General features: G+C 52.0%; 1 protein-coding gene across 1 annotated transcript in view; it reads right to left on the bottom strand.

Annotated features, from left to right (window-relative positions):
• LOC116942333 (uncharacterized) overlaps window positions 1-18015 on the bottom strand; it is a 51932-nt gene that overhangs the window by 20552 nt on the left and 13365 nt on the right. Inside the window, exon 3 of the mRNA XM_032954103.2 lies at window positions 3787-5968. Coding sequence (XP_032809994.2) covers window positions 3787-5863 — 2077 coding nt within the window. The 5' untranslated portion in view covers window positions 5864-5968. The remainder of the gene's footprint in view (window positions 1-3786; window positions 5969-18015) is intronic.

Below are 18015 nucleotides of genomic sequence, written 5' to 3'. Positions count from 1 at the left end.
GCGATGGTAAAGGCGCAGCCCTGCACGTGCATGCTGACGCCACCGATGGTGGAAGGGCTTCCACCCACGGCAGCTCTAAAGAGCCCCTCCAGATGGTATCCTGTACTTGGCCTGCTTTTCCACGCCGGCTAGACGTCTGGGAAGAGGTGGGGAATGCCCGCACTCTGTCTCACGACACGCAACTTGCAGATCGGCTGACTGTGAACTACCCATCTGCATTCTACTCGGTGGGCACATTTTAGACATTGCAAGCCCAGCGTGCTAAAGCGTTAACGCCGCGGCAGCATCCCTGTACGGATGTTGAACTTCTTTCGCACCGTACGTAGCCAACCGCGCGAATTGGAGGCGCGGTGGAAGGACAACAACACTAAACACAAACAAAGCAGTTCTACAGAAATGAACTTTCGATCTAAAACGTAGAGACCGCTCTGTATTTAACGCAACGATCACCGTCGGCTTCCCACCACGTGCCTCAGCCTCACCAGGTGGTGAGTCCCTTTTCACACCATCAATATGTAAACTCCCCCTCCCCCCCTCGCCGGCCTGCACGTGTTCACCCCCTCTACACCGTTCATCATGCTAAGTCCGCCAATTAAATGCTAATTTTTATGCTCATTCCTTTGTCAAGGCACCTTAATTCCTCTCACACAGCTTAAAGGTCGCTGTCTGAGCTTGGCTGTGTTCACTCCAGCGCTGTCCTCGAGACAGTATGGTCCCTTCACCTGATGAAGGGCACTTGTGTTGTGGCCGAAACGTCGTGATTTTTGTTGTTTTATTTTTTACCTACGTGACTTTACCGAATAGAACCAAAGAGTATGGATCCTTGCAGTCACGAAAGCTTCAAATCTAGAATTGAGTCTTATTTTACCAACCACAAAGAGATGATGATGATGATGATTATTGGAGAGTGACAAACGGGACGATGATGGGGGGTGGGGGGTCGAGTTAACTCTGCTCAGAATGGTTCGTGTGGCGATCTCACAACAACTTAGGGAGCCCGGCTGCCACTCAACCAAACCACAACAGAAAAATGATTCGGTAACATTCAATCACAGCGGCGATATTAATAACATCGGAGCCGTTGCCAGAACGCCAGTGCCAATTTGTGTCTTCGTTTCATATTTAGAAAGTACACCGCCATAAGAGAGTGATCATGCCTAAGCCACCGGTGTTATCCGTAAAGTAAAAAAAAAAAATCTACGTGATTGCTCGAAGCTCGCAGAGCCCATCCGAAGGAGCCCTTCGCGATTCTTTGCGACTCAACATCAGCACCCGCAACTCGGAGCCGTGGGCGAGCGCCTAATTGAACCCAACAGCAACAACGGCGATCATCTGTTAGACGCAAAACCGTCAGGTGCAACAGTAAAAAAAAAATCAAATCTGGCGTCGGTTTTCGAAACTCTTAAAACCGCTTAATTGGTGGAAGTGCGCAGCCACACGAGGAGAGCGCCGCGGCCCTCCCCCCCCCCCCCCCCCGCGTTTGTGCTCCATTCCTTTGTGCGCCTTCCGCCGCGGCCGACACAGGCGAGGCTTTTGTCGCCGCCCGGCCCGAACGTTGCCTTCGTCGTGGCGCAATTACTCCCGGCGAGGGTCAATGCGCCCTTTGTGCCGCCGAGTTTCCTCGCCGCAGGTGACCGAGAGCACCGCCCGCCCTTCCGCTCCGTCTCATCCAACGCCACTTCTCGTTCGGTGGGGGGGGGGGGGAGCTGTTTCTCATAGCTCGTTAAGGTTTTTGTTTTTTTTGGCCAGGGCTTCCTTTGTGTGATATTTTAGTTTTTATACGCACGAATTAAATTCTGAATGAATGCCGCGCAGGGAAAGGCGGTGTTGGATGACCTGTAGGAATTGTGTTACCTCCGTCCCGAGCCGATGGCTGCAAATGAAATGTTACGCGTCGATGTACGGTCATTATTCTTAGGATGCGAAGTGTTTGCGTCGATACGTACGAGTGTACGGTAGTTGAATTGCAAGTTCGAGCACGTGTACACGTACGGGGTTTTTTGTCCATCCATGTGCTGTGCGAAAAGTGGGAGTCCTTTGACCATACTTCACCACACTGGTCAGTGCAGGTTGGTGGGGAGGGGTTGCTCGGTACCGGTTCGGATCTCGCTCGCCGCTGACACCCGTGGCGATTCAACAGCGGCTCAAGCAAACGAATCCTAACGTACTGCCATTACAGTCCCGTGGTCTCGCCCACTGAGCTACAAAGCTAATTTTCAGAAGCGACCTGACCACAATTGAAAGCTCGACCAAGCGGCTTATCACGTGGAAATCTATCACAAAGACTCTAAACGCACGTTTCTAAATGTGCAGGGAAATACTGGAGGACCCAGAGAAAAATCCACGCTGCCACGGGTAGAACATGCAATCTCCAAATATATAGGCATCAGGGTTGGGATCGAACCCACGACCTCCTGTATACCAGGCGAGGTAGTCAACATTTCGCTGGTGAGACACCCACATGTGCAAGGGTTAGAGGTTGCACGCCCCCTGCGGTGTGCCCTTACCCGATGACTGTGTCGCGACAGGTCCATCGGTCGGGACTAGGTTCACAAAGCCAAAGCTGGGCACTCCAGCAACAATTACGTAACAATTTACCACCTTCGCACCGTAAATCATCGGGCCTGGGACCCGAACGTTACGAAGCAATGCCCGTTTGTTTAATGGCGTGCGACAGTCGAGTAGGAATTAAGGCGATAAAGGAAGTGCGTCCTTGCCCAAATTAGTTTTTACTCATGCCCCATCGATCAGACCGGCCTCGATTAAGCGCAAGGTTTTGTTGGCGTCGCTTTCTGTCAAATGCAACACAGCCCAGGCGCTTTCCGGCGTCACGAGAGCGGACGCTGTGGTCTGGGGGTGGCAGATTTGAGCGTTTACGGGCAAAACGCGGTCCACTCTTTGAAGTCAGCCAATCGGCAGCCTGGAGCATGAAGTTTGAGATCCAGTCTGGCTCCGAAAGCTGCCACTCGCGAAGCCACGGACTTTACGATTGGAATGTGAATGGCGAGGAGGCTAAGTGGATCAGGGGGTCTGCTCATAACGGCTGTGTCTGATCAACGAGCCACTGAGCCCCTGAAATGCACGCCTATTTTTTCGTTCACATCTTTTTTTTACGACGTGACATAGATTCGTGAATTATCATGCCATTGCCCGTGCCCCGAGAAGTCCATTAGCAACATTTTACAAATGCCAGAATTGATGAGATTTTTTTACTGAGGTTGGTGTCTTTTGCTTAAAACCTCTGCCTTCCCACGTCCTCACTGCAGCCTGGCATCGCACATTACAATTCAACAGAGGGAATCTCACAGGCTCAATCACACGTTGCGTGATTCTTTGGCAATGATGGAAATTCCACATTGCTTTGACGGGGAATTGCAAATGCGTGGTGCTCATTTTCATGTCAGTCAAGGAATGGTGCACATCCAATCGGCAGCTCGCGTGCAGTGCAGTAAAGTGCGGGCGCTCCCACCTCTTCCTAGACACCTGGCCAGCGTGGAAGTGTAGGCCAAACACTGCCTCTCTAGAGCAGCTCACGAGAGCTCCCTTTCTGTCAGCAGTGGCACGTGCAGGAAATTGTAGGGCTGGTAGGACAATGATGGCAACGATGACGACTGCAATGAAAAATCAAGTCCGGGGCCAGGATCTCAGCTCTCAAACCTCACAACTGGGAATCCTGCAGTTCTGCCAACCGAGATCAGTTGTGACCACTCAGAGAAAAACTGCATGCACCGCGCGTCGCCTATTGACTCAGGGGTTCTCGCTTCTCGCCGCGAGCGGAGCACCCACCTGCGTCGCGCCGGGTGTGCTGAGTCCAGCCCCACGTGTCCCTCTCGGCTGCCCGCTGCTCCGCGCCCACACCAACGTCCACCATGACCTCCCGACCCCAAGCCGACCCCGGCGTGGCCTCTCCGCCGCCTCCGCCCGCCCCGTTAGTGCCACCGCTGCCAACAGATGTCCCCGGCATCGCCGTGGCAACGGCGGCAGGAGCGGCAGCGGCTGTTGAGGCGGCGGCGGTTGAGCGAGGGCCCTCGATGCTGAGAGACTCACGCTCACCGTGGCCCTGCGGCCAGGTAACGGGCGTGGTGATGGAGGGCGAATTTAAATGTCCATCGTCACCATCGCCGCCGTCGCCACCGTCGCGGTCATTCCAAATGACGCTGCCCGCCGACGTCCGAGCGACGGAGCGAGAGGAGGTCCCGGACCCCCCGGGGAAATCAGGAGACGTGGCGGCGGGCGACGACGACGATGCCATCTGCCACGGCGGCCGCGCTCGTCTCCCGGGGGCCTCTGTGCTGCCGCTGCTGCTGCTGCCGACGCCAGCGCCAAGTCGCGTGGAGCCAGAGGACGCTTGGGCAGACGAGCTGCTGGGCAGGCGCTTCGCCCAGCTGCCCGTCCCCGAGGAGATCGCCGGAGCGGGGGACGCTGACGCACGTGGAATTTCCGAGCGGCCCGGTGAATTTTCCGCCACCGCTGCTGCCGCCGTCGGGGTGAAAGCGGAGCCGCCGCCGTCGCGGGATGGGCCCGTCAGGGCCATCGTCTGAGATGAATCGCTCGGAGGTGGCTCGCTGCTCGTGAGCAACACCTCGCTGCTGACGCTGCTCCTCTCAAAGTCGCCTCCGGCTTGCGCCGCCGCCGTCGCGTGCGATGTCGGCGGAGAGTCCCACAATCTGGTGGCGCTCGGTTTTGCGGTGGGGTTCGTGAACCGTGCTGAGGTCGGTGCTGCTGCTGCTGCTGCTGTTGTTGTTGTCACGATGCCTGCGCTGCTGCTGAGGGTGATTCCGCGTGCACCGACAGAACGGGTCGTCGGCGTTCGACTTGTGCCAAACGCATCGTCTTCCTCTCGCGCCGCGGTCGGCATGGCGGCCGTGCGTGTCGGGGTCATCTCGCTCGGTGTCTCTCTCGCCACGTTGGGGCCCCGCGTAGCGGAGGAGGCCCGGCTGGCCGATGTGAAAGCCCACCCTCCTCCCTGCCATCGTTTCGTTGCGTGACTGGTCGAAGAGGACCACCCCGCGGTCGGAGATTCCTCCCATCGGCCCCACGGCTCCCCTCCACCCTCGCTCACGGACGCCGAGGCTGGAGCGACGCCGTCGTACGTGGCCGGCAGCAAACCCTCGTCCACCAACGACGCCACGAACGAGGACTTGTCCTCATCCTCCTCCGACCTCTCCTCTGACCTCTCCTCCCCTGGCGTCACGATCGACGTCGGACCCTCGGCATCGCCGGGCAGGGCCAGGTCGACGTCTCGCTCCGTCTGCATGGAGGCGAGCGCAGCATCCTCCTTGCTCGCGTCCAGGGGGCCCCAGCTGATCGCCGGACCTTCTGAAGCGAGCGTTCCGTTGCGAGCGGGGTGCCGATGAGACATCAACGACTGCAACATGGACAATGCCATGGCCGCCGCCGCTGTTGACCTCGACGTCGGAGCCGGTGATTCATCGGCGCCGTCTGGCAGCGGTCCGTCCCCGGAGGAAGAAACGGCCGCGCGGCGGTGAGCCCGAAACATGGCCAGCAGCAGCATCCGGGCGGCAGTTGAGCCCAAGCTCATGGGATGCCACGCGGTGGGAGCCAGTGCCGTGGCGGTCCCTGGCCTCGCGTCCCCGGTACTCGTGTGCCTAGAGCCCGCGGATCCTAAGTTCGCATCTCCCGGGCTCGTCGGCGCTCCCGGGCTCGTGTATCTGCGGCTTGCGTATCCTGAGCTCAAGTCTCTTGGGCTCGCGTCTCCCGGGCCCGCGTCTCCCGGTCCCGTGTCTCCAGGGCTCGCGTGTCTGGGGCTCGTGTCTCCTGCACCGGGCAGCAGAGCGGCCGCGAGGCCAAGGCACGTGGCCAGCAGCAGCAGCAGCAGCAGGAGGCTGCCAGCCTGAGCCATGGTTTCGCCGCCTGGTCGCGCGACGAGCAGTCGCTGGTTTTGTAAAGTGCGTTGAGCACGTTTGCGCGACCGCGGAGAAAATGTCAGGTTACGAGCGAGGGTCGTCTGTGAAGAGAGAGAGAGAGAGGGAGGCAGAGAGAGATGGTGGAATACACAAGAAGCAAGATTGTGATTAGTTTTTTTAAAATAAATTAATAAACAGAGCAGGGCCCATTTCAGTACGATTGCAGGCCGTGGCTGACATCAGTGGCGAGTGGCATTTGAACCAGCTGCTGCCTTTTGCAGAGGTTGGCGGTTCGAACTCGGCGACCGCCCTGGGTAATACTAGGAGTGTATCAACCATAAATACGCGCCGTTCGCTTCGTGTTCTTGGGAAAAGAGCCAGAGGCCATGTGTGCCGGTGTCACGGTCTCAATTTGCAACATTTTAAAATGCTCGCAAATTTCCCGAAATTTGATCAAACCGCAGAGCAACAGCGGGTTATTACTGTGGATCTACTTCAGACTATACTCGGATATGAAGCGTATAGCACCTTCACGGTGGCTCTGCGCTATAGGAATGGAGCAAATCCGCAAGTGTACAAATTATCTCTTGAATTTACTCACAAACGTGGCATAAAGTTGACCAAATTTCTCCACATATATTTATTACATCAGCAGCAACAAAAACTATATTGAATCTTACAAGGTGAGGGCTTACTTTGGTCGAAGGACTTTGTGCTTTTTTATTGCCGTGACTTTGCTTCGATTCAAGTATCTGCACCTGGTGATGGGCCGCCAGTAGGTCAGCTCAGCCTCAACAAGTTGCAGCAGGTCGATGTTTGTAATACGTGAAGCAGAAAGGTTTTTGTTCTGCTGCTGCTGCACCTAAGAGGGCTCTCGTCTGCTCAAACCCAGAGGAAACCCCCCCACATGAAAGCGATGGGCGGAATTTGCGGGGGTCGTGGGGGGGGGGGGCAACACCCCATCCAAACTGGTCACCTTTATTAATGTAGTTTCAGTAGTTGACAATTATTTATATATATGCACCCGCGATTCGTAATGTGAGGGACAAAGCGAACCGCTGCCCACTGCCCCCCCCCCCTCCAAATACAGAAGTCAAACTCCGCCCATAATGAAAGCATACCATCGTCGGCAGCAAGCGAATTTTATATTTTAAATAATCACGAAATATTTAATATAAATGATGCGGCTTAAATGAAGGGACCAACCAGGTAATTTGCGTGTCCTGAGATCAAAGCCGTAAGCTGCCCTCGTTAGATGTTCGGATGAAAGTGGGCGACACAGTAATGTAGGCTGCACGTGTTGTGGCACAGCCCCAGGTGCAGGTGAACGCCCTGAGGGTCCAACAGAGGCAATCGCCTCCCGCTGCGCGAACCAGGCGATGGCCTTGAATTCACTGTGCAACAGCTGTGGGATCCGGCGGAAGGAAGGGAGCGATGGCGTGGTGTGGTGATCACTTAACAGCACTGGCTGTGATGACCTCTTGACCTTGACTTGTAAGATAATTTTTACGTCACTTGGGGTTTTTGTTGTATTGGTATCGTTGCTGAGCACCAAAGCCCCAAAATTCCATCAGTACAGCAACAAACATCGCTCTTGAAGTTGCAAGCACAAAGGAGGTAACGCGACTTTGAATCGAGCCAGGATATAATTGTTCGGCAAAAGGGAGTATATGGGAGGGAGTTCCAAAGTGGAGCGGTGCGAGGAGAGACGCAGAGAGGGGAGAGTTTAGGCCCGCAGTGTGGTGGCTGAACGCAGTGTGGGTCAGGGCAGCAGAGTCAGCCTGGTAGACCGACGGTTTTGGTTGGCAGCTGCAAACAAGGGGCTCCAATAATTCCAATCACCAGGCACCTCCGATTTGCACGGTTGGCTACGTACGGTGCAAAAGAAGTTCAACGCGTACATCCCTACGTCAGAAATGCAGCAGGATTATTACCCTGGAACATGTCCTGTATTATTTACTTATTGCAATTGTGGGTTTCCCCAAGTCACTGCAGTTGCCTTGTACAGAAACAAGACAATCCTGCTAAATAATTGGGCCAACATCCCGAGCATGACCCCTGTTGTAGCATGAGCCGAGAGACTCGCAAGAAAACCCAGAAGCCCCAGTTCGATTCCCCGCCAGGGCTAACGTCAGTGTTGAGTGACGTCCGAAGCGGTCCTGGGCCACCCCTCTCCGCAAAAAAATCGACGTGGTGAAGTATGGTCGTACAATCCTCCCGACGACCGACATGGCGCTGGAAGGTCTTCATCCAGCAGTAGATAGACAAAAGCGCTGAGCATTACCGACTGTTATCTCTTTTCGTGTTATTCTAAGTCATTGTTACGCAGTGGATTGTCTGCACGGGCATGAATCATCAAGCGCGGCGCTAATGCATTTCCAATGGCAAAAGGCCACAGCTAAAAATCTGCCAACAGCCTTTGACTTTCAGCCAAAATGCAGCAAATCGGTTTAATTGTTATGAAACAAAAGGTGTGCAAGTGCCGCAAGCCAGCTTACACCGCAGATAAAAAAAGTTAAAACAATCCAACGAAATAATTGAGGAAACTGGCGACGAGGAGTGGCTCCTTGTGAATAACGTCTCGCGGGGTTGCCGACATCCGTGCCCCCCACCCCCACCCCCCCCACGATTCATCTCTCGGAGTCGCGTCGAGTCTCGTTGCGGTGCGTCACGAACGTTGCTTTGTCTCTGCTCGCAACACGCAACTGAATCGGCGACACGTAAAAACGAGAAACAAAAACAAGGAACCTGAAAACTAAAATCGGGAACTACGGCGAAACGGCTCGACGCGACGCGGGGCCGCGCGACGTCGCGCTCCCCGGCGAGTTTTCGGGTCGCAGTCACGTGCCGTTCGGTACGATGAACGACGCGCCGCATCCACGCGCCAGGCGGGCTTCTTCGGCAAAAAATTTCAGCGAAACGTCGGACACCGCGCCGAACAACGCGCGGCGCGAGCCGCAAATACTTTGAAGAGCTGCACAGAGAAGTGAAAAAACGCCATGGAATCACCCACGCGGTCGTGTGGGGTGAAAAAGTTCATTCCACAACCTCCCACCCCCATTGCAGTGGCTCCAGTTAGCTATTTGGGAGGTTATATATATATAATCCTGCGGTTGCACTGGGACTTTCGAATGCGGATTGAGTATGTGTGACATCCTAAACACGTCTAGTTGGCAAGACAAGGAGTGGTGGCAAGGCACAGCTGTGAATACAGCAACTTTGAAGGAGAGGATCCGTGAACCACCGAGACAAACCGCGCGTGAGACATGCACCCGCTGGAAACAGCGTGGTGCTTTCAGGAGGTAGCGCGCAGCGAGTCGGCTGCGGACCGAACTGTGATGATTGAACGACAATGTTAGCCCCCATCGTTGCAAAATGAACACGGGCAGCTGCGTTGGCTCTGCCGTGTAAGCATTGTTGCATGTAAAGCTCGTTTTGTATCCACTACTGGATGAAGGCCTCCCCACACCTTATGTTCAATTAGTTGGTTTTGACCATACTTCACCGTGCAGGTTGGTGGAAGCAGGAGGCATGAACCGTGTGCATAATACAGTACAACATTGCACTTGTCTATGTTGCCCACAATGTAGCCCCATCGCAACCATTAAACAGCTGGTAGGCAATGTGGTCACCCATCCAAGCACTATCCATGCTCACGCCTGCTTAGCTTCCAATGTGGTCTATTGGGCCTTGTCCATTAACACTGCTTTACAGCAGAAAGACGGTCACCGCATCGCGCACTTTCAGATCGCTTCTGCGGCCGTCTGGAACGCTCTTCCTTCCGACATTAGGAAGCCACTGGAGCTACGCACTTTTAAATCGTCTAGATTGAAAACTAATTTGTTTAGAACTGCTTTTTGTGTTTAGTTTGTTGTCCTTCCCCCGCACTTCCGATAAGTAGGCTCGGCAATGTGCGGTGAGAAAGAAGTTCAACATACATTTCTATAAAATAGTCATATTGAGCTCTAAAAAGCCATTCCACTATTTGTATTTTCTCTTCAGAAGCAGTGATGATGAAGGTGTTTGTTTTCTTGTATTTTTGTGCTATGCTATCTTATATGTGTGTTGTATAACATACTAGCTTTACTGCCCGGGACTTGGATTCACCACGCCCAAACACCTTTGTCTCCCCAGTGGCGATGCTCAAACACCACAGCAGTTACTCGTTTGAGGCTGAGTCGACCTAGGGGAGGCCCAGGACCGGTTCAAATAATCGTCACCGGTGGTGGCCGTGAGCGGGAATCGATCTCGGGTCGCCGGGTTCGTAGCGCAGCGTAGCGCTAACCGCTACACTAAACACACAGACAGCGTGCTAACCGCTACACCACCGCTCCCCACACACACACGCACGCGCGTCCATAGATACACAAACACGCGCTTGCTGCAGACACACACAACTTTCAGGGTGCGTGCGGCAGTAAACGACTGAAATAATAAAGCAATGCTGCGCGAAGAACGCCTTAGACCTGCAACACATTTCTATTTCACTTTACCCGCGGTCTGCAGGCACACTCCGTTACCCTTCCACATGCGCGGGTCACATGACAGATGTGACGTCACAGCAAAATAAATGCATTATTGCGCCTCCCACCCCCAAATTTTTTTAAAAAGTCTATTTTTATAATTTTTGCATGGTATAGTCTGGAAAGTACCCACATGGTAAATTTCAAGTTTGTTGCAGACACACATTCCCTTTTATATGTATATAGTATATATGTATAGAGAAGAGGCATTGGCCAAATATAACGAGCAGGAGCCCAACTTGAAAAAAAACGAGTCTTGCGACTTCTTGATTCTTTCTTGGGTAAAATTCTGACTGAAGTAAAAAGTGTGTGCTTGTATTATATAATTCCGCGTCGAATTTAACCCGCCCTCGATTAATGTTGCAATGGTTCCAGTTGGCTTGTGAAATCTGGCATTCCGACTTTTTGCGGGAGCCAGCGATGGGTAAAGTTAACGCGATCTGGGTGTGTAACAACAATACTTGGCTGCTGATGCTGTACATCCCCACACGATTATGAATCGCCACTACACGTAGAGCTATCATTTGTGGTCAGGTCGCTTCTGAAAAAGAGCTATCTAGCTCAGTGGGCATTACCTGGTAATAAAAAATAATGTTGTTTAAATGAACGTTACCTCTGGGACTCGCCAAGATTTGAATGCGGCTGCTTCGATCAGGGTTGACAGAATGACCTTGAGAACGTAGATCGTTGTATAACGCCGAATCTACTACATGGAAGCTCGGTGGGCCTTACCTGCTAAGATACAAATAGTACATAGTTTAAATATAGATTTTATACGTAAAACATCGGCAGGACTAGCGATGCTTTTTCTTTTTTCTTCACTCCACAAATGAATAACTATTTTGAACTTCCTTGCATTGAAAAGTAAAGCTGGGATAAAAAAAATAAATTTAAAGATCTTAATATCCACCGAGATATATATATTTGGTTTCAAGAGAGCAATCACATTTCGAATCTTTTTTTTTGTCTCAGTGACAAAACAATAGCATCTCCTCACCCAGTGAAAACAATAGCGTTTCATTTTTAGAAACGCGTTCTGGCACGCCCCGCCGTCGGCAGGAGAAATCCGCGGATGTTTCTCGTGTGGCAGCCGTGGGACGCCTCGAATCCAGCGGCAGGCAGGAAAAAGGCTTCGTGCAAACAGGCGCGCAACGAGGGGGGGTGGGGGGGGTGGTGATATACAGCACCGTTATGCGACGCATAGGGGACTCATCTTCCACACGATAGGGCCCAGAATAAACAGATAAACAAGTGGAATATTTTTTAAAAAAAACGTGAAGAAATAATCTTCAAACAAAAAAGTTTTCATTAAAATGTTTACCTGTGGTCTACCATGGACCGAGGCCGATTGACGCGTCTGGCTATCTCATCAAGAGCAGCAGAAAGTTGCGTGATCCACACCCCCTTTGAGGAAATCCTAGAGCGATGGGGCCGGCGTGAAAGCAAGACGCACGATAACTTGATTTGTGAGCATTGTACCTTACATGTGCTGTCTTCATACTTTCACTGGGAAACTGTCTTCCTCTAAACCCAATGCACGGTGCAACTACATTTTTTTATAGAAAAATTGTTATAGCCTGCATTTTGTTGTGTGCGGGGTTAAAGCCATCCGTTTAAATAGGCAGTGAAACGCCTGGCAGGCGTGTCTAGGAGGCAGTCAAGCAAGTAGGTTCGTGGCATGATATGGAGTGGGAGTCAAGCCACACTGGAGCATAGAGGAGCAACGTCGGATAGGTAGCGAGCTCCAGTTGCGCACTGACGGAGGCAGGGAGAAAAGTCATTGCGGGGGAGAGAGAGAGCAGAATTGTGAGAAAACATCACAGAGGCAACCAGGGGCATGACCGTGGCGGGGATTTAAGCGAATAATCTGGAATATAATAAGGTTGTCAGTGGCCGGGCTGAGACCATCAAACTCAATAAACGAGAGAAAGAGCTTAATCTCTTGGGTCGCCGACAATTCGAACCCATGATCTCAGCGGCAGTAGCTTAGTGCTCAACAATGGCACACACAAAGGCAAAGATCCACCGTGTAGCCTTAACAGACTATCGGATCAAGTGCTGTTAGCGAGTAGCACCTATGAAGGCCGGCACGCCACACGAGAGGGTGGGCGGCCAACACCACGCCCGGCAGCCTTTGTCTCCCTATTGGCGATGTTTACACACCTCACCAGGTACTCATTTGAGGCTGAGTCGACCTAGGAGAGGCCCACAACCGGTTTAGATAATCGCACAGCTGTCAACCCATACAGTTTACTCGTATTGTTGTACAGGAAAATTGAGTGTTCAGGTCCATACGGTGTACAGCCGTTTCAATACGGGCAAAACATGTGTATTTGTTTGTGTTTCTCCCTTGTGATGTGACTTTGTAGGATGACCGTTGAGGTTTATAAGGGGCACACGGGATGACCAATCAGGTCTGAATTGGTGTGTAATGAGGTAGGGCACTGATAAGGGGTTGACAGGTTTGTAATCGTCACACACGCAAACACAGACCCAGCCACAACGCTCACGATTTAGACGTCGTTCGCCTTGTGGTCCCGTCGCAGGTTTGGGGAGAGTTGTGGCGGGGTGGTGGGGGTGACCACGACGGGCGAGACGCCCGCTATTGTCTTCCTCGCCGACAGAACCCCTCGACTACCACCCCCCACCAAGCGCGGACGCTGCCCGACCGACCGCCCCCCACTCACAGGACATCTGACGCCGCGTCTGCCCCCCTCCACCACCAGCACCACCCTCCCCATTGTCCCGGCTCTCGTGCAGACGGAGAGCGGCGGCGCTCGTCGAGAGTTGACCGCGACCCCCACGACCCCCGCTCGGAGCCTTCCACGTCCTCCACGCTCTGGCGACCCCAATCACTCGCAGGGGGCCCTGCCCGGCCTCAAATTGGTGACATGAGCGGAACCCGGCCACGGCCGGGGACGTTTTCATTCGCTTTCGTTCATTCGGCAAAACATTTTTGCCGCCGTGTTCCCTTTTTCATGAACGACCGGGTGAGTGAGAGAGTCAGTGTGCACTTGCAGCCGGAACGGTCTGGAAAGCCGTTTCGGGAATGATGTTGGCGCACGAAGTCTGTGTCGTGTTGTCGAGTCTTCGGGATACTGCGCTGGTGTGTGTGGTGTGTGTGGTGGTGTGTGGTGGTTCGTGTGTGTGGTGGTGGTGGGGTGTGATGGTGTGTGTGGTTGGGATGTGTGGTGGTGTGCGTGGTGGTGTGTGTGGTGGTGTGTGGTGGTGTGTGGTGGTGTGCGTGGTGATGTGTGGTGGTGTGCGTGGTGGTGTGTGGTGGTGTGTGTGATGGTGTGTTTGGTAGTGTGTGTGGTGGTGTGCGTGATGGTGTGCATGGTGGGGTGCGTATGGTGGTGTGTGGGGGAGCGGTAGTGTAGCAGTTAGCGCTACGCTGCGCTATAAACCCGGTGACACGGGTTCGATTCCCGCTCACGGCCAACACCAGTGACGATTATCTGAACCGGTCCTGGGCCGGGTGTGTGGCGATGTGTGGTGGTGTGCGCAGTTGTGTGCAAAGCAATGCACGTGAATAGTGCTTAGGGTTACCAGATTTCATTTAGAAAAGTACTAGGATTATTATGAATAGCTGCACCTTATACTCTCGTGGTAGTGCCTTTTGCCAGTAATCCCTATTCCGAGCCAGCCTCGCAGTGTTCTCGAGTGTGAAAGTAAACCCTGCACATCATTGTCTGTTCAGCCCAGGCGAGAGTCCACTGAGACCAGGAGCCCGATTTGCGAGGGATAGCCTTGGATCAAAATAGAGGGGGGGGGGGGGAAGTTACAACAGCGAGGAAATGGGTTGTACAATTTGAGCAAACTAATAATAAGCAATCAACAATAGTGCGGTTATATATAGGGTTTAATAATACCAGCGATTGAAATAGACCATTTCAGTAGAATGGACAAAAATAGCATACAAAGGAAATCTGAAAAACGTACGACCAAAAAATATAAAAAAATATTAATACATAAAACGTTAAGTGATAAATGTAACACGTGTAACATTGTGTTGAATGTGCTGTGACAGATATGGCAGGCATAATTGGAATAAATGTTGTAGCTGCCTGAATCATCAGCTTCAGCAAACATTTACATTCATGAGATGCTAATGATTGATTCAGCTGGCAAAACAAGATACGACAGGCCTGCAGAGATGATAACGGTAGTGCAGATGCATTACCCTTACATTTTAGCTGAAGCTTCATTTTTTTATGCACTTTGACAAAATAAATTACATTAACTTCAGGGATTCAGTAGAAAGAATTTGAGACATCCATGATTGTCGGGATTTTTCCTATGAACTGTGCGACGTTGTTGACTGGCGCAGCAAATCAAATATTCAGTGCATTTAGAACATTTGCTATTCACGCCATAATCATAGCTCAAGGTATGAAGAAGGTGCTGTCTCAAAGATGGGTATAGTCACTTAGGCGATGAGCTAACTTGGCAAATTTGGCCGCCGGTACATATTCCCGATTGTGTTTCGAATAACGTCACGTCAATAACGTCACGTCATTAACCGCCGCCGTAAAGCACACGGCGCATAATGATTTAGTTTCCATGAACATGCCCGCTTGCGCTAACCAGGGCGGCAGCTGGGCTCCAACCCGCGAACCTCGGCAATGCGTCACCGCCGCCACTTTTTATTATTCCTACACGCTTTCATTTAACTCTCTCTCTCACTGTTGTTGTTGTTGTTGTCGTAACCTCAAATATTGTAACTAAATTTTAACCCACTTCCCAATGTGGTATCGACTGTAAACTTGGTATACTTATGTCATACTGACGGCAATACTATATTCTATCATAAAAAAAGAAAAATTGATTTTTTAAACATTTTTTTTTATATATGTTATGTTTCGGCTTGGGTCTAATTGTCCACGCTCAACTCACGTTGGCTGTAATTGCCCACGGCCCCCTTACGTTGTGGCAAGCTTCGGGGCCACTTCCTGGAGTCGTGGAGTTCTTCCATTATTACTAGTACGGTACATTTAATAAAAACGTGTTTTTTAAAAAAATGTTTTTAAATATTAATAATTATTTATTAGCTTTCTCGATCCGGGGGGAGGCAGCGCAGCGTGGGTGGAGGGCACGCACGCGGCATCTGCTGCAAGCACGCCAGGACTCCCTCGCATCGCGCTTTGTTGAAGGAGCAGGAGGAGGAGAAGATGGGGAAGAGGCGTTCGTGAAATGCGCTCAGCCGCCCTGTCCATAAATGGGGCGCTATTCCATCGCGGCGCTCAGCCTCAGGGGCGACTGCAAGCCCGTGGCTCTCGTAGCGACGTCGTTTGAGAGCGACAGCTGGTTTTGCTGAGCGGCCAAACGGAGAGCGTTGCGTTAGGGATTCATAAAAAGGAACGGAGGTCGCGGAATAAAAGTTCCCCCCCCCTCCGCCCGTTGATATGAGGTCGCGAGAGCCCTGATGTTAAACAACACGCGCGAAGGAAAAACAAAATCGACGCATCCATCATTGACGCCGCTGAGTAAACAACAAAAATCGAATACGTTGACGTTTCGGGCAATGGCCCTTCTTCAGAGCAGAGCAGACTCATTGGCCGACACATAAGCCCGTGGAATATTGTTCTATTGTATTGTTGAAGACGGTCGCGGTGGGTGTTTTTGTTCACGTGTGCTTGTGCGCCTCTGCCAACGGGGTCGCTAGGGGCCGTTCATAAATGACGTCACGCGATTTTGGACGATTTTTGACCCCCCCTCCTTCGTCACACGGCGTCACAAACAGTCAGACCCCCCCCCTCAAATATGACGTCACAAAGCTCTGCCCTCCCCCCAAACCATATTTCCATTTTGAAAATAAAACATGCTTCAAATCCCTTTAAACTATTGTCATTGCAGTGCGTATTTAATGTGGCGCTGCACTCTGATGTTGCAGGAGAAAACATTTATTAAAAAGTCTATTTAATTAAGTAGAACGTGTTGTCTATATTTATTTAAAGTTGCGCATTTTGATGTGACGTTACATTTCTCAAACCCCCCCCCCCCCTCGTCACACATCGTCACAAATGTCTGACCCCCCCGCCCCACCCCCTAGGTGCGTGACGTCATTTATGAACGGCCCCTCAACCTTTGCGGTGGCGCACCAATACCTGTAGCGCGTTTAGAGAATTGAGCGAAGATTTTTGTGCAGCGGTGGGCACCCTGCAGCTATGAATCCAGAGACCTGGATTCAATTTCTGAACGCAGCTGCGATCAGTGACGGCGAGCGCTAATCTAAAGCGGTCCCGGCCCCCCACCCCTTCCACGAAGCTGCATGGACCGGCGTGGTGAAGTATGGTCAAAACAACCCCCCCCCCCCACGATCGACGCGGGATGGAGAGGACTTCATCCAGCAGTGGATTAACAAAGATTCGTAATTAAACTTTGCTCGCAACGATAATTCACATTTTCAAAACAAGCGACACTCATTTTGTGAGAGGAATTCAGTTGCTACTGTTCTCTATTTCAGAATCTCGAGAGTTATTGCCCTAAAATGACCCTGTCAACAACTCCGCCAGCTCAACGCGCGCGTGCGCGTGAGCGAGCACGCGCACACGCGCGCGCGCGTGAGCACGCAGATGTGACATCTAAGAGAGAGAGAGAAAGAAAAAAACCCCGATATCATATTTCATCAAGACAAGTGGGGCTTTCTTATGAAGTTTCACAAAGCTATGCTTAATGTTATTAATAATAATGGCATCTTAGCACCATCATCCACATGGGAGTCACGTGTCTTTAACTCAACACGTGGACATATTTCTTCGGGCCAGCTTTCAGCGAGTGGAGATCTGGAATGTTTCCAATTTAAAAATGTCGAACGATCCAATGGGGTGACGCTCATACTCACTGGCAGCCATTAGCCAGTGGTGGAAATTCCACGTTCCTATGCTGGAATGCCAGTCTATCAATTGTCTTACCAATGCTGACTTCACACAAAGTGGTGCTCGTTTTGACTACTTAGGAGGAGGCATGATGGATTGTGTTCCTTCACCAGCAGGGATTCCAACTCGCGGCCTTGTAAGTCCAATGCTCTTTTGTAATGATGCTGAATAAGCTTCGTTTTTGGAGCAACGACCTTGGCGTGGCAAAAGGAGGCGTTAGTGCCGCGCAGATATAAGTCTGGGACTCGGCAAGAGGTGAGACAAAATGTGGGCCCTATCAACGCCCCGCACTGACCAACATGACGAAGTATGGTTAACCCACCACCACCACCACCATGCGCCTAAACCATGGCCCCCGTGATCCAAGGGGCTCTCAATCCATCAGCCGAGGCGTCGGTTAGGAGAATGCAGTAGTTGGGGACTGCTAATAATCTCTCGGCACGAGCAATGATCACGGCCTTTTATGTATGTATGTATGAATGTTGAACTTCGTTCGCACCGTACGTAGCCAAACGTGCTAATCGGAGGTGCGGGTGCCGTCAATAAACTAAACACCAAAAGCAATGGATTGATCACGGCTGACGACGATTATGATGAGCCCCCGGTGCCATCAATGGGGTTTTTTTTTTTTTGCTGCGAGCGGAACGAAAATACCAACGACTCGCTCGCCCGCCACACAACGCGCCCCCCACGCTGACACGGGCATAAGCAACAACACATGGGAGCCCCCCACCCCACAGCACCCCC

Source organism: Petromyzon marinus, chromosome 14, assembly GCF_048934315.1.
Source record: "Petromyzon marinus isolate PM22_M1 ecotype Great Lakes invasive population chromosome 14, UKy_Petmar_22M1.pri1.0, whole genome shotgun sequence".
NCBI classification, from domain to species: domain Eukaryota; kingdom Metazoa; phylum Chordata; class Hyperoartia; order Petromyzontiformes; family Petromyzontidae; genus Petromyzon; species Petromyzon marinus.
The sequence above is the reverse complement of the archived record's forward strand: the minus strand, read 5'-3'. Positions and strand labels throughout refer to the sequence as shown.